At 44.9% G+C, this 16,855-nt stretch overlaps 1 protein-coding gene across 4 annotated transcripts in view; it reads right to left on the bottom strand.

Moving 5' to 3' along the window:
• Positions 1–16,855, bottom strand: part of mef2b (myocyte enhancer factor 2b) — a 211,807-nt gene that overhangs the window by 47,569 nt on the left and 147,383 nt on the right. For all 4 annotated transcript variants that reach the window (XM_073068090.1, XM_073068088.1, XM_073068089.1 and 1 more), the window contains 2 exons: positions 9,461–9,592; positions 938–1,141 (listed from right to left, as the gene is read on the bottom strand). In XM_073068090.1, coding sequence (XP_072924191.1) covers positions 938–1,141; positions 9,461–9,514 — 258 coding nt within the window. In that variant the 5' untranslated portion in view covers positions 9,515–9,592. The remainder of the gene's footprint in view (positions 1–937; positions 1,142–9,460; positions 9,593–16,855) is intronic.

The raw sequence follows: 16,855 nt of genomic DNA, 5'->3' as shown, positions 1-16,855 counted from the left end.
GGGATGAGTGGCAGTAATGGTGAATGGGTGGACAGGAAGAGAAAAGGTTTGCTGGGCTCAGTGGACAGAAGACTCTGGTCCTAACATTAATGATCCAGCCCCTCAAACTTGATCCCTCACTTCCAGCTTCAATTCTTTAGGGTTGTCTTAGCTTGGGGGGGGGGGGGGGAGGTGGAGATGGGACTGGTGGGGATCAGCTCCCACTACCTGTTAAATGCTCCCAGTGGCGTGCATCTCAAACAGCCTCTGACAAACAAGCCCAGCTCCTGGCTTTCACATACGGCTTAGCTACTAAGCCCAGTGGAGCCGTTTCTACTGACAGGAGAAGGAGCAAAGGCAGATTACTGGCTCATAAAAATCACTTCAGGCAGATGGGGCCCATCAGCCATAGTTAGCAGCACGTCTAGGAAAAGGAAAACACATGGGGAGGGCTTCAGGACTAAACCCCGACGAAAAATCCAAAGCTAGCATCCCCAAGGCAGTCCTATGTTGTCCTGATTGACAACTCCTGCATTGCCACTGGTGCCAAACTGTATCGGTCTCTGCTGTTCCTTTGGATTTATCAGCTGCATGGAGAGCGGCAGTTGGCTGCATGGGCAACCGCTTGCTCTCCAGATTGTACTGCTCAGGCTCGTGCATCACATAGACAGCTAGTATGCAACATCCACGCTTGACCCTAACCAGTGGAGGAGGCTTTACTTCTAGCTTCCCACTGAATCCCCGCATCTCCCAATGTCTCGGTGCCTCAGCTTTGAAATACTCTGACCGGGCTTTCTTGAACCGTTGGGAGGTTCCAAACATCACCACTGGAATGGAGTGGTTCCTCACCTCCAGACGGAGTGACCAAGCCCTTACTGTGGTCCTGGACTCCCAGATTCAATCCCTAACACTCAAGGGAGGGAGATCGAAGCACACCATCCACCCTTGGTCTCCTCACCTCAAGGATGTCGGAGTTGGTGCGGCTCTCATGAGGCTCACTGTACTCTGTGTACTTGAGCAGGACGCGGTCCATGTCCGTGCTGGCATACTGGAAGAGCCGGTTGGTGCTGTTAAAGATGATCAGGGCGATCTCGCAGTCACACAGCACGCTCAACTCGTACGCCTTCTTCATCAGACCAAACTTCCGCTTGGTGAAGGTTACCTATGGAGGGAAAAGGTCAGAGATCAGCAGGGATGGGAGTTTTGTCTCAGCACATCCTCCGTCAACCTTCAACAACTTTTATCAATGCACTACTGAAAGCATCCTATCTAGATGCATCACGGTTTAGTGTGGCAACTGCTCTGCATGTGACTGTAGAGTTGTGGACATTCCTCAGCACATCACAGAACCAGCCTCCTCTCCTTGGATTCTGCTCAATAAAGCAAAGACCCCACCCAACCCAGATGTTTTTTCTCTCCTCTCCCATCAGGCAGAAGATATAAAACTCTGAAATCATGTAGCATCATGCTCAAGGACAGATTAAGCCAAGTTTCTTGGTACAGGTGTCCGTAATAAACCAATTCCAATTCCACTGACAATGGACTAAGAGAAGCCTAGTGTGAACAAGACTGATGTTAATATATCAAAGGACCTGTCCTGGGACCAGCACATAGATACAATCACAAGAAGGCACAGCAACAGCCTTACTTTCTTAGGAGATTAAGGAGGTTTGGTTTGTCAATGAGCATTCTAACAAACTTCTCTAGATGTTCCGTTGGAAGGAAATATCTAGACTGGTTATATCATGGTCTGGTATGGTGATCTGAATGCAGAGGAATACAAGACATTGTAGAGAGTAGTGAACTCAGCCCAACACAAAGATATATCCCTCCCCACCATTGGTAGTATCTGCAGGAGGTACTGCTTCAACAAGGCAACCTCCATCTTCAAAAATCTCCACCATCCGAGCCATGGTATCTTCTTGCAGTTCCCTTCCGATACGGGGTACCAAAAGAAACCTGAAGTCCCACACCAGCAAATATTCAGTTCTTGAACCAACCTGTAAAATTCTAATCACCACCTCAATATAGCAATACTGTGACCACTCTGATTTGTTCTAATTGTCTTCTTTCTTGTAAAAATTGTTTAATTTCTGGTATCTCGTGAATGTTGCTTATCCAATGTTGTGTGCTTGCGATGCTGCTGCAGGTTAAGTTCATCTGTGCACAAACATACTTGTGCAGATGACAATGAGCTCAACATTGTCTTCGAATGAACAAAATTAACTAACTCATTCTTGTTCAGCTTAAGCATAGATTCACATTCTCCCAGCCCACTGAAACACAGTAAAAATCTAACCTTTGAATTTATATAGCACCTACAAAGTGGTAAAACATATAAACCACTTCTCAGGACTGGAAGTCCGCTCTCCAGACCCATCTGGGAAGTACAATAGACAGTAGGTGCAGGAGTAGGCCATTCAGCCCTTCTAGCCAGCACCACCATTCACTGTGATCATGGCTGATCATACACAATCAGTACCCCGTTCCTGCTCTCTCCCCATATCCCTTGACCCCCGCTATCTATAAGAGTTCTATCTAACTCTCTCTTGAATGCATCCAGAGACTTGGCCTCCACTGCCTTCTGGGGCAGAGCATTCCACATATCCACCACTCTCTGGGTGAAAACGTTTTTCCGTAAGTCTGGAGATATGGAGCAGGACAGGATTTCAATGTGACCATCCTCTCCACAGATGGGAGTAGGGGTCTGCTGCAGTGAAGACTTTATATGGAGCCAAGACATCCCAGAGAGCCTCTGTGTGCAACGTGGCATCTGGAGAGACTGTGGTCTCATCAAATTCAACAGGATAAAGAGCCAGCCACTCAACTCTTGGTGATGCCTTGAGCCAGATGATAGTGAATCTGTAGAATTCATTGCCACAGATGGCTATAGAGGCCAAGTCATTGGATATATTTAAGATCATAAGACATAGGAGCAGAATTAAGCCAGTTGGTCCATTGAGTCTGTTCTGCCACTCTCTCATGGCTGATTGATTACCCAACTCAACCCCACTTTCCTGCCTTCTCCCTGTAATTTTTGATACCCTGAAAAATCAAGAATCTATTAACCTCTGCTTTAAATATTCCCAATGGCTTGGCCTCCACAGCAGTCTTTGGCAATGAATTCCACAGATTCAGCACCTTGTGGCTAAAGGAATTCATTCTCATGTCTGTTCTAAATGGATGTGCCTCTATCCTGAGGCTGTGCCCTCCGTTTCTAGACTCCCCGACTATTGGAAACATTGTCTTCATATCCAATCCATCTAGGCCTTTCAATATTCGATAGGCTCCGATATTTATATTTAATGCCCTGGTTCATATTATTATTGATTTCATGCTTATTTGAGTTACTGTTGAATATAAGAGAGAGGAGAAATGTGTGCCATCCAATGGGAATGAACAGATTCAGGGAAGGTTTCTCTGGTGAGGGACACTAAGGTTGGGCTTGGGGCTTTTGATCGAGAGGAGATGGAGAGAAGACACTGGGGAGAACCGGTCGTAGTGTACGATCCAGTGGGAGACCTGTTTGTTTGAGATGGATTGCGAGCGAAGTTTGGAAAGTGGTGTGAGCTTTCACATTGACTGAGGGCTCAGTGCGTGAGTGACAGAGAAGTTCAAGATGAGCTCCAACTTGTGCACATTTCACCATTTGATTAGAATGGGCCCTTTTCTTTTTGTTATTCTTTACTAACCCTTTAGTGAAGATTCATAAATATAATTATTTTAATCGTATGCAGTGTACTGTCTGTTATTTCGTGGCATTATTTTGTAACAGGGTAGCAAATGACACAGCATCCACACAAACTGGGGTTTGGGGCAGGGTCAAGCACACCTCAATCTCGTGGAGTTTGGAAGGCTGGAGGTCATCTTCCCTAGACTTAGCAGCCAAAGAAACCAGGGTGTTTCAGATATATATCTGCAGATGCTGGGCTGCATAGTGAGGTAGTGTTGATGGGCTCATGGACTCTTCACAATTCTGAAGGTGGAGGGGAAGAATCTGTTCCTAAAACATTGAGTGTGTGTCTTCAGGCTCCTGTACCTCCTCCCTGATGGTAGCAATGAGAAGAGGGCATGTCCTGGGTGATGGGGTCCTTAATGATGGATGAAGCCTGTTTAAGACATCGCCTTTTGAATATATCCTCAAAGCTGCACAGTCTAGTGCCCACGATGGAGCCAGCTGACTTCAAAATTTTCTGCAGTTTTTCCAGTCCTGTACATTGGCCCCTCCATACCAGATGGTGATGGAACCAGTTTGAGTGCTCTCAATGGTGCAACAGTTGAAATTGGTGTGAGTCTTTGGTGACTGGTAACATACTAAATCTCAGACTCCTAATGGAATATAGTCACAGTTGTGTCTTCTTCTTATTTGCATCGATATGTCGTGCCAGGATAGATCTTTAGAGATGTTGACATGCAGGAACTTGAAACTGTTCACTCTTTCCACTGCTTATCTGTCGATGAGGACTGGTGTGTCTTCCCTTGCCTTCCCCTTCCTGAAGTCAACAAGCCATTCCTTGGTCTCACTGATTCTATGCAAGTTTGTTGTTTTGACACCACTCAATCAGATGATCTATCTCACTCCTGTACACCTCTTTGCCACTTACTGAGATTCTGCCAACAACAGTTGTGTCATCGACAAATTTATAGATGGCATTTGGGCTGTGCCTAGCCACACAGTGCAGAAAGAGTAGAGCAGCGGGCTAAGCACACATCCCTGAGGTGTGATAGTGTTGATTGCCAGTGAGGAGGAGATGTTTTTCCCAATCTGCACTGACTGTGAAATAACTTGTAGAGTGAGTGCAGGAGTGGTGCACAAGTTAAAAGCTCATTCAAGGAGCTGGCATGGGCACGATGGGCCAACTGAACTCCCTCTGATCTGCTTCTATGAGCTGTGCCTTGGGCGCAGTCTGTGGGGGAGGCTGGGCTGTCTTTACAACCCACTGTCTGTACACAAAGGGTTGTTGTCAGCCCACAAGATCGTGGCAGCGTGAATGACACTCTGCACGTACAGCAGGAGTGTGACAACACAGGCTGCACGGCTCCCCAGAGACTCACACTCCCATGCAGATTCTGCATTAATGTGTGCCCTTGAGGCAGTAGCTAGCCACTACTGCCCAGCACCAGTCACTGAGATAGGCCAGTTACCAAAGTTAAGCCAAAGTAAATTTATTATCAATGTAGGTACACGTTATCATTTACTACCTTGAGATTCATTTTCTTGCAGGCATTTACAAGAAAATAGAGAAACACAACAGAATTTATGAAAAATGTACGCGCCTCAGCACTGAACGGGCTCTGTGGCTACGGACTCACTTTCAGGGACTCTGTGATTCATGCTCTGTGTGTTGTTTGTTTACTTTTTATTAATTGTTTGCACAATTTGTACTTTATCACACGTTGGATGTTTGATTGTCTTCATTGTGTGGGGCTTTTCATGGATTCTAGTGTGTTTCTTTGTTCTGTGGCTGCCTGCAAGAAGAATCTCAGCATTGTATATGGGTACATACAGTACTCTGATAATAAATGTACTTTGAACTTTATGATCTGCCCTAACGGATGCCAAAAGTGACCCAAACCAAGCTGATGCTGCGAGACACCCCATGGCATGTCCTCAGACAGGTGCAGGAGTGCAGCGGTTAGCCTGAGGCTGTGATCAGGGTTCAATCCACCACTGTCTGTGAGGAGTTTATACATTCTCCCCATGGACACACGAGTTTCCTCCCACATTCTAAAGACGTACAGGTTAGTAAGTTGTGGGCACACTATGTTGGTGCTGGAAGCATGGTGACACTTATGGACCAGCAATATCGGACCATATTAATCATTGACTGAATGTTTCGATATACATGTCACAAATAAAGCTAATCTTTTAACAAGAGATTCAGCAGATGCTGGAAATCTTGAGCAACACACACAAAGTGCTGGAGAAACTCAGCAAGTGAGGCAGCATTTATTGGGGGAGGGGGAGGAATAAATAGTTGATTCTTTGGGACAAGATCCTTCATTAGGACAGGAAAGGAAGGGGGAAGAAGCCAGCATAAGGAGGTGGGGGAGGGGAAGGAGGACAATTTTAGAAGGTGATAGGTGAAGCCGTAGGTTGGGGGGTGGTGGTGAAGTAAGGAACTGGGAGGTGACAGGTGAAAGAGCTAAAGGGCTGAAGAAGGAGGAATCTGATAGGGAGAGTGACCAAGGAAGAGAGGAGAGGAGGAGGAGTGCCAGAGGGAGGTGATAAGCAGGTGAACAGAAAATAAGGGGTGGGAAGGGAGCCAGAATGGGGAATGGAAGAGAGGAGGAGGAGGATGGAAAAAGAGATGGTCTGCAGGGACGACACTTAGTGTAAGCCTTTGGTAGCAGTGTACAGAGGCCAGGGAAAGAAATAAATAACATTCCTTCAGCTCCCCAGAAAATCCACAGTCACAGAGCTCATTTATAAATAAGACAGTTGTTGAACAGCAATTTCAAAAGGGACAGAAACCGATACTTGGATGAGAATACCACAAGTCAAAGATAGCACTGAGAATGGGGGAACTTCACACATGGTGAATGACCGCTACTTGACGGGGAGGCACCCAGTTATTACTCCCACCGCAGCCTCATCACTGAATGGGCACTGCTGCACTGGTCTTGTGACTGCTGACTCACAACCAGAAATCAGGCAAATTTCATGCAAATCAGATGGTTGTTTCTTTTTAAATTAATATGAAAACAGTGGATAATCTCATGGAAGGTTTTAGCTGGGCCAAAACTGACAGGAAGACCTTCATTGCCACAGCTCCTTCACAGCCTTGGGACATCCTGTAGAAATCTAGGGACAAGGAAGGAGCTTCAGATGGGGAAACACGTAGAAAGCAGGCTCCAGCTTTACACAGCCAGGAGCATTACAATACTAAGCACATCACCTGTTACAGAACATAGATCAGTACACAGTATGGGCTCTTTCTTTGGCCGACCTACATAAAACCTACTCTAAGATCATTCTAAAGGTGCCCCAGGACCCACACCAGCAGGATCAGGAACAGTTACTACCCCTCAACTATCATGCTCTTGAACCAAAGGGGAGGGCTTCACAGAACTGTTCCCACAACCTATGGATTCACTTTCAAGGACTCTTCATTGCATGCTGGCAATATTTATTGATTATTTATTTATTATTATTATTTATTTCTTTTTCCTATTTGCACAGTTTGTTGACTTTTTGCACTCTGCTCGAACAACCAGGTTTGTGGGGTCTTTCACTGATCCTGTTATGGTTATTATTCTATGGATTTATTGAGGATGTTCTCAAGAAAATGAATCTCAGGGTTGTATATGGTGACTTATATGTGGTTTGATATTAAATTTACTTTGAGCTTTGAACTTTAACCCTTCTCTCCCGTATAACCCTCCATTTTTCTATCATCCATGTGCCTATTTAAGAGTCTCCTAAATGTCTTTAATGTATCTGCCTCTACCACCCACAGCAATGCATTCTACACACCCACCTCCCTCTGCGTAAAAACGCTGTAAAAACCTCTAATCACCTCAAATTCATGTCCTCCCATATTAGCCATTTCTGCCCTGGGAAAATGTCTCTGATGGCTCACTTAATCTATGCTTCTCACCACCTTATACACACTATCAAGTCATCTCCTATCCTCCTTGGCTCCAATGAGAAAAGGCCCAGTTCACTTGACCTTCCTAGCAGTGGTTATTCTTGTACAGGTGCTGATCCCTCTCCATGGCTTCTCTGCACACTCTTCACCAGTCTCCCCATGCACAGATCCTCCTGTTTCTCAGAGTCACTCCTTCCCAGTGAGTTCCAACTCTCTCAGGTAGAGGAAGTTTCTCCTGAAGTGTTCTTTAATGGTTATCAACTATTTTTGGTCAGATTCATCTGAGAATCAGAGTGGGTAATTCACCGGCTCCTCCACATTTGGAGTGACACCACTTCAGCAGAGCAGTGCTGGGTTGTCAGCATTACTTTAGACCACTGATGCCAGGCCCGGAACACACAGAGCTGAGAAATGACCAACCCCCATTTACCATCTGTTATTCTGTCTACCTGATGTCAGAAAGTCTGTGGGCCATTGACCGTTGTGGACCAATATCTGTTGAATGTTATTCTGGTGTTTGTGGGACCTTGCAGAGTGCAGGTTGTGCTCTGCTGTTTGCCCGTCGCCACATTAACCACACTATTGTATATTAAACTGATAACCCAACTGGTTTCCTGTGTGGATGTAAAACGTTGTTGGGTACTCCTGCACCAGAATCTCTTCCACAACCAACACCAACAGCTCCACAGGTATCTGCTCGGGGACCTCTACTCTTTGTGACTTTGGATGAGGAACTGGAAGGTTGGGTTGGCAGGACATTTGAGCAGGAGACCTTGGACTGAAGCTCCCCACAGCTCTCTAATATGATGCCACTTGTTACAAATGTAGTCCAAGGCTCCACTAACACAGAAAGCGCTTCCCCCCCAGCACTACGTAAACCTTGTGGATAGGGGAAGACTCCAATTCTAGCTGTCACCCGGGAACTCCACTGGTAAGCCTAGCATGGAATATGGACAACATCACCAGAAAGAAGTTCAGTGCCACTCAACAGTGCAAATTCCCACAACAAACAAACATCTCAACCTTTCCTTAATCCTGGGATTGTGATTAGCATTTCACTAATCATTGTTAAATCATCCCAAACCAAAGGGAACTGGGCCCTGGGTTGGCCCAGTCCAGTCCACAGTCCCACACCCATGAGGCATTTCCAGGAAGCACATCAGCAGAATCTCAATCGCAACAGTAAGGTGGCAGAGGAAGCAGTTCAAGGAGGATATTGAGAGATTTGTTAAACAAATTGCCTGGAGAAGGACTAGTAAGTGAATTCAGTTCCCACAAATTCTGAGGGCAATGTCTGGTTCACAAAGTTAGTGAAGACAGCTCATTTGAATAAAGAGTGTTAATGGCTAAGGTTCAACCCCCTGATCACTACTCTCCTGGACCTGCATGTTCTCAGCACGACCAAGCTGCCTGACACTCAGTGTGGGCATTCAGGCTAAACCCTGGAGACAACCTCAGCAAGGCAGTGGGAGATGAGGGGGTATCTCATTGAAACCTATTGAAATATATGGAGTATGTTTCCTATAGTGGGGGAGATTAGGGCCAGAGGGCACAGCCTCAGAATAGAGGGACGTTCAATTAGAACAGTGATAAAGAGGAATTTCTTTAGCTAAAGAATGTGGAATCTTACGAATTCATCGCCACAGACGGCTGTAGAGGCCAAGTTATTGAGTATATTTAAAATGGAGGTTGACAAGTTCATGCTTAGTTGGGACTTCAAAGGTTAAGGGGAGAAGGTAGGAGAAAGGGAAAATAAATCAGCCATGATAGAATGTCAGAATCGACTCGATGGGCTGAATGGACTAATTCTGATCCTGTCTTATGTCCTTATGAAAATAGAGCCGGCAAGTCATTTGTGGGTTGCATCCTAAGCCTGGGAATGTGAGTACCTGTCGATTCCTCTGGTCAACAATCCGGGAGATCTGAATCTTCTTTCTTCCCATTTTCCACTCTCCGATTATCCTACCGTCCGCCTCTCTGACGTTTCAAATTCAGGTAGAGGTTTCGTTTGTTGTCATTACCTGAGGTTCATTGGAGAGGGAGGATGGAAATTAATCCAAATTAGTAAATAATAAACCATACTGTTTACTCAACACTTAACTTGTATCAATACCTAGTTACATGTACTAAACTTGACCATTCATTTATGAATCCCTATTCATAATAGAAGCCTCAAATAAACATGTCAAGAGGACCAATGGATCCTCCTGATGCTTTTGTGATCCAAAGGTTCTTTGGAAATTGTATAAGACGTTGGTGAGGCCTAATTTGGAGTACTGTGTGCAGTTTTGGTCACCTACTACAAATATCAATAAGTTTGAAAGAGTACAGACAAAATCTATGAGGATGTTGCCAGGACTTGAGGACCTGAGTTATAGGGAAAGGTTGAATAGATTAGGACTTCCTTCTCTGGAGCATTCAGGACATTGAGGGGAGATTTGATAGAGGTATACAAAATTATGACGGGTATAGATAGGGTAAATGCAGGCAGGCTCTTTCCAATGAGGTTGGGTGAGACTACAACCAGAGGTCATGGGTTAAGAATAAAGGTGAAATGTTTAAGGGGAACATGAGGGGAAAAACTTCACTCAGGAGGTCATGAGAATGTGGAACGAGCTGCCAGTATAAGACGTTTGGATAGGTATGTGGATGGAGGGGTATGGAGGGCTGTGGGCCCCGGTGCAGGTCAATGGGAGTAGGCAGTTCAAATGGTTCAGCATGGACTAGATAGCGCAGAGAGTCTGTTTCTGTGCTGTGGTGTTCTATGACAGCAAGTCAAGAATGAGACATCAAACTTGTTGCTTATAATTGTTTTATTAAGTATTACAAGTGTGGAAAATGAACAAGAAAGAGGAGCCAAGAAAACAAGTAAAAAAAAACAAAGGCAAAAGAACTCATAGTCACCTCATAAAACAGACTCAGATCGGTGATAACATTACGGTGAGTACAATTAACCTAAAACACAACCACATTCAAGTGTCGTCACACCTACTGCAAAAACTGAGAAGCTGCTAGAAAAATAAAGAAGGAACTGTACTGTAGTTACTGAAAATTTCACTGAACATTTACTTGTATGTAGGTGATTATATAAAAATACAAGCAATCATACAAAGACAAAACTGCAAAAAAAGCAATTCTACAACCCAATCCAACAAGAGAAGTACTCCATCTCACAACGCATTACCCTGGAGAGAAATTCCCAGAGTGTTCGAGGCAGACAAAGGACTCTTGGAAGCAGTTTGTTTAACAACCAACTAACTCTGCGAAGAGAGCACTGTTCAGCTGGCAATGTTTCATTAGACAGAAACAGATAACATACAATCACCCAGCCTGCACTCACAACTGGAGAGATTGGTTGCTTTGTGTCAGGAGATACAGTTTTCCTGTTTCAATGATCAATGGGATTCACTAGACTACAAGACCACAGGACAAAGGAGCAAAATTAGATCATTCGGCCCATTAAGTCTGCTCCACCATTCCATCATGGCTCACTTATTATCCCTTTCAAACATATTTCCCTGCCTTCTCCCCATAACCTTTAACACCCCAATTAACCAAGAACCTACCAACCTCCCCTTCAAATATACCAATGACTCGGCCTTCACAGCTGTCTGTGGTAATGAATTCCACAGATTCACTACCTTTTGGCTAAAGAAGTTCCCTGCTCATCTCTGTTCTAAAGGGACGTCTCTCTATTCTGAGGCTGTTTCCTCCCCCACTACAGGAAGCATCCTCTCTATATCCACTCTATCCAGTCCTTTCAATATTTGATAGGTTTCAGTGAGATTCCCCCTCATTCTCCTAAACTGCAGTGAGTACAGGGCCAGAGCCATCAAACACTCCTCACATATTAACCCCTTCATTTGCAGAATCATTTTCATGAGCATCCCCTGGAGGAATAGACTGAGAGTGATGCTTAAATCCGGTCTGCAGGCTGTTGGCTGCAGTGTCCAGCTTTGCAAGCTGGGGTCAGGGGAAGTGACAAGAGAGGTCCTGAAGAGTGAAATGTAATGTTGGAATGAGGTGTAACTCAAAAGTCAAAGGGAATTTATGATCAAAGTACACATAGTATTTGCCACCATAAACTACTTTAATATTTATTTCCTTGCAGGCATTTTCTAAAATATATTTAAAAAATGCATTTCAGGCAACAGAAAAGTGCCCTTCCACCCATGCTGACGGAGCTGCCTACCCAAGTTCATCCCATTTACCCACTTTGGCCTATATCTCTTAGGACCAGGACCTCCCAACCTGATGAAGGGCCTCAGCCTGAGAAGGCAACCGTTTACTCTTTCCCATAGATGCTGCCTGACCTGCTGAGCTCCTCTAGGACTTTGTGTGTGTTGCTCGGATTTCCAGCATCTGCAGATTTTCTCTTGTTGGAGATTGAATCCAACTTGCTACCTCATTTTGAATGCCAAGCTACTGAACCTTCTTTACCAACCTCCCCATGCGGTACCTTGCCAAATGCCTTACTAAGGTCCATCCACAGCTTTGCCTTCAGCAAATTTCCTAGTAACTTACTCAAAAAACTCTTTAATATTGTGTAAACATGACCCACCACTAATGAAGCCATACTGACTATCCTTAATCAGTCAATGGCTATACAAATATATATTCAGTCCTTTAGAATCCCTTCCAATAATTTTCCCACCACTGATGTCAGGTTCACCAGCCTATAATTTCCTGGTTTACTTTTACAGCCTTTCTTGAACAGCGGAACAACACTGGTTATCCCCCCAATTCTGCAGCACCCCACCTGTCTGCTAGGGTCCCGGCAATTTCTGCACTTACCTTCTGCAGGGTCCAAGGGAACACCTTGTCGGGCCCTGGGGATTTATCCACCCTGACTTTCTTCAGGACAGCAAACACTTCCTCCTCTTTACTCTGTATCGGGTTCATGAAGTTGATACTGCTTTGTCTCACTTCTATACACTCTGGCCATTGGGAAAGACCCTTTATTCTGTCTCCTGAGTAAGTACAGCTGCAAAGAGTTCATTTAAGATCTCCCACATCTCTTTTGGCTCCACACGTATATTACCATTCTGGTTTCCAGAGATCCAGTTTTGTTCCTTGCAATCCTTTTCTCTTAACATACCTGTGGAATCTATTAGGATTCTCTATCACAGTCAAGAGAAAATCTGCAGATGCTGGAAATCCAAGCAACACACACAAAATGCTGGAGGAACTCAGCAGGCCAGGCAGCATCTGGGAAACGAGTACAGTCGAAGTTTTGGGCCAAAACCCTTCGGCAGGACTGGATAATCCAATCACAAATGAGAAAATCTGCAGATGCTGGAAATCTGAGCAACAGACACAAAATGCTGGAGGAACTCAGCAGGTTGGACAGCATCCTACACCTGTTAACTTTGCCTTTTTTCTGACTGGGACATACAAGCTTTATACTGTCAAAATTTCACTTTTGAAGGCCTCCCATTTACCAAGTACACCTTTGCCAGAAAACAGCCTGACCCACTTCACACCTGCCAGATCCTTTCTGAAACCATTAAAATTGGCCTTTCGCCAATTTTGAATCTCAGCCTGCTGACCAGACCTATTCTCTTGCACATTCACTTTGAAATGAATAGCATTGCGATCATTAGATACAAAGTGTTCCCCTACACAAACTCCTGTCACTTGCCCTCTCTCATTCCCTAATAGCAGATCACTCCCGCTGTTCGAACAGTGCTGCTCCAAAGCACTGAAGTGACCTCCCCCGCTGTTCAAATGGTGTTGTGAGAACTTTGACAGGGCGGCAGGCAGGGTCTTGGTCCTTCTAACAGTGCAATGCTCCCTATTGTACTGTGAGCCCTGATTGCTCCTCATTCTGAAGAGATTTCCAAAAGATCCAGGAACCCATTAACACTACCTCACTATTTAGCTCTTTATTGCACTATTTAATTGGTTTTAATATATAATTATGTAACATTGTGATTTTTTATGTATTTGGCAGAAGAAATTTCACAGCATATGTTGGTGATAAATGTGATGGTGCTCTCCAAGGTACTCGTGTAAACTGACACAACAGTACACACTCCAAAACTGGTTTATTTGTTCAACACCCAAGCACAAGAAAAGGTTTGTACAAACACCAGGCTCTCACCATGCATGCAGATTGTTGCCACTCTGTTACCTGAATAAGTCCAGCAGCACCCTAAGGGCAAACAATGGCTGTTAACCCAGACTGGGTTACAGCTTCTTCCCTCAGGCTGTGAGGCTAATGAATACCCTGCCATCACAGAGGTCCTGTAACTGGCACAGCGAGCGGTTTACAGTTTACCTGTGCTGCACACAATATGCATTTTAAATTGTATTTTATTAACTTTCTTATGTTCCTACAAAATCCTGCAGAAAGTAGTGGATATGGCCAAGTCCATCACAGATAAAGCCCTCCCCACTTTTGGGCACATCTACATGGAGCGTTGTCGCAGGAAAGCAGCATCCATCATCTGCAACCACGCACCCCCCCCCACCCCCACCACCACCCAGGACATGCTCTCTCCTTGCTGCTGCCATCAGGAAGGAGGTACAGGAGCCTCACGACTCTCACCACCAGGTTCAGGAAAAATTATTACCCCTCAACCATCAGGCTCCTGAACCAAACAGAATAACTTCACTCACCCCATCACTGAACCGGTCTCACAACCCATGGATCCACTTTCAAGGACTCTTCATTTCATGTTCTCAATATTTATTGCTTATTTATTTATTATTATCATTATTTTGATTTTTTCTTTTGTATTTGTGGTTTGTTCACCCTGTTGGGTGTGGTCTCTCATCAATTCTATTATTATTATTATTGGATTTATTGAGTGTGCCCACAAGAAGCCAATCTTAGAGTTGTATATGGTGGCACATATGCACTTTGATAATAAATTTACTTTGAACTTTGTCCTTCAATACTTTGTTTTATGTGCTGTGTGTGATACATGTTTTGTGGGTGCACTGTGATCTGGAGGAACGTTGTTTTGTTTGGTTGTATAAACGTATGTACTGTCAGATGACAATAAACTTGAACAGGCAACAAAGAGGGACTGCCACTCTCACCCACAAATCAACAACTTAAGCCAGCAATGTTCCAATGCAGGTCAGTCTGCACTTGGGTAGACAGTGAAGGGGACTTAGCTGCACTGTACACTTTATCACAGAGGAGGCAACACCATTAAGATGAGAAGCCAGGTCTTGCAGTATTGCTGCCCTCTAAAACATGCTCCCAAGATATTATCAGGAATCTAGAGGGAGTTTACTCTGTCTAACTTGTGCTGTTCCAGTCCAGGACACAAGATAGGATGGTGTAGAAGATGGTTAACTCTGTCTAATACGTGTGGTCCCTGCCCAGGACATCTACAGGATTGTGTAGAAGGTGGTTTACTCTGTCCAATTCACATGGTGTCTGTCCAGGCAACCTACAGGATGGTGTTTACTCTAACTCATTCGAAATTCAAGATTGTTTAATGTCATTTCCAGTACACAAGTGTGAAGAACAAAATAATTGTTACTCCAGATCCGATGCCGCACAAAAAACACAATAAGAAAAGGAACACATTAATAATAGCAACACAATATAAATACACAAGATAATTTATATACATAGATTGATTGTATGTCCATAAAGTGATGCTAGGCACAGGGGTGTCTGTACATAGGTGACTCTGACAGGAAATGATAAAGTAGTGGTGGTTGGGGTGTGGTGGGTGGGTTAGTGGCTGGAGGTGTTGATCAGCCTTACTGCTTTTGAGTCTGGCAGTCCTGGTGTGGATGATACGTAGCCTCCTCCCCGATGGGAGTGGGACAAACACGTGCAGGGTAGGTGGGATCCTTCACAATGTTACTGGCCCTTCTCTGGCACTTTTCGATATCTCTACCTTTAGTGGAGGTAGGCGGATGCCAGAGATCATTGGGCAGTTTTGCCTACCTGTTGTGGAGCCGTCCTGCTCATGTCCAGAGTACCAGCAGGATGGTGTAGATGGAACTACACTTTTTCACAAACCTTTATTTTAGTGAAACAGATTTCTCAAGCCACTGATTATGCAACGGGAGTGGAGATAGCTCACACCCAGTTAGAACAGCCATTCAGACATTCTGTGGAGAATTGGCTTGGTTCACACGATAAAAACTTGTCAAAAAGGGGAACCACACATTCGGAATCTTTCCTCAGCGTGATGACACCCCATCGTCAATTTTTCACAGTTTGGAAATGACTGGCCACACTTTGGGTACAAGGGGAGTACAATAAATCTGTGCTAACTCTGAGTAAAGTACAGATTCAGCTTCACTCAACTGTCTGCATCGAAGGAGCAAGCCCAATCAATGTGACTCAGGAAAAAGGATTGACCCTGTATTGGGTGTTTGATGGGGCAGTGCGGAACTCAAATGGGTCCATGCTAAACTTGTTTTCTTCTGGGGGATACATGGAAAATACTTTGGTTTTTTCTACTCCAGAAGTGTTAGGTGATAGTCTTTGGAAGTTCAAACTTGAAAGCAAAATACAGGGTTAATGGCAGGATTTTTAGCAGTGTGGAGGAGCAGTGCAGAGGGATCTTGGGGTCCACATCCATAGATCTCTCAAAGTTACTGTCCAGGATTGATTGTGTGGTTAAGAAGACGTATGATGTGTTGGTCTTCAGGGAATTGAGTTCGCACAGACTCCCACTGTTAGCTTGACTCTGGATCTCCCTGCCCCACCCCCAACAGGAACCTCTTCCCAGTTCCACTTGTCCATGGTATTTCCTCCTAGAGTCTCCACAATATTACCTGCCAAACTACAGATTGGTGGCATTGACCTCCCACATCATGAAGACCCTGGAGAGACTTGTTCTAGAGCAGTTCCGGCCTATGGTTAGGCCAAGACCCCTTCCAGTTCACCTATCAGCCCCGACTAGGAGTTGAGGATGCCATCGTCTATCTGCTGAACCATGTCTACGCCCACCTGGACAAGCCGGCGAGCACTGTGAGAGTCATGTTTTTTGACTTCTCCAGTGCGTTCAACACCATCCACCCTGCTCTGCTGGGTGAGAAGCTGACAGTGATGCAGGTGGATGCTTCCCTGATGTCATGGATTACTGATTACCTGACTGGCAGACCACAGTGCGTGCGCTTGCAACACTGTGTGTCAGACAGAGTGGTCAGCAACACTGGAGCTCCACAGGGGACTGTCCTGTCTCCCTTTCTCTTCACCATCTACACCTCAGACTTCAATTACAACACAGAGTCTTGCCATCTTCAGAAGTTTTCTGATGACTCTGCCGTAGTTGGATGCATCAGCAAGGGAGATGAGGCTGAGT

The sequence above is a fragment of the Hemitrygon akajei genome, chromosome 16 (genome assembly GCF_048418815.1).
Source record: "Hemitrygon akajei chromosome 16, sHemAka1.3, whole genome shotgun sequence".
Lineage (NCBI taxonomy): Eukaryota > Metazoa > Chordata > Chondrichthyes > Myliobatiformes > Dasyatidae > Hemitrygon > Hemitrygon akajei.
This window is presented reverse-complemented; position numbering and strand designations above follow the sequence as displayed.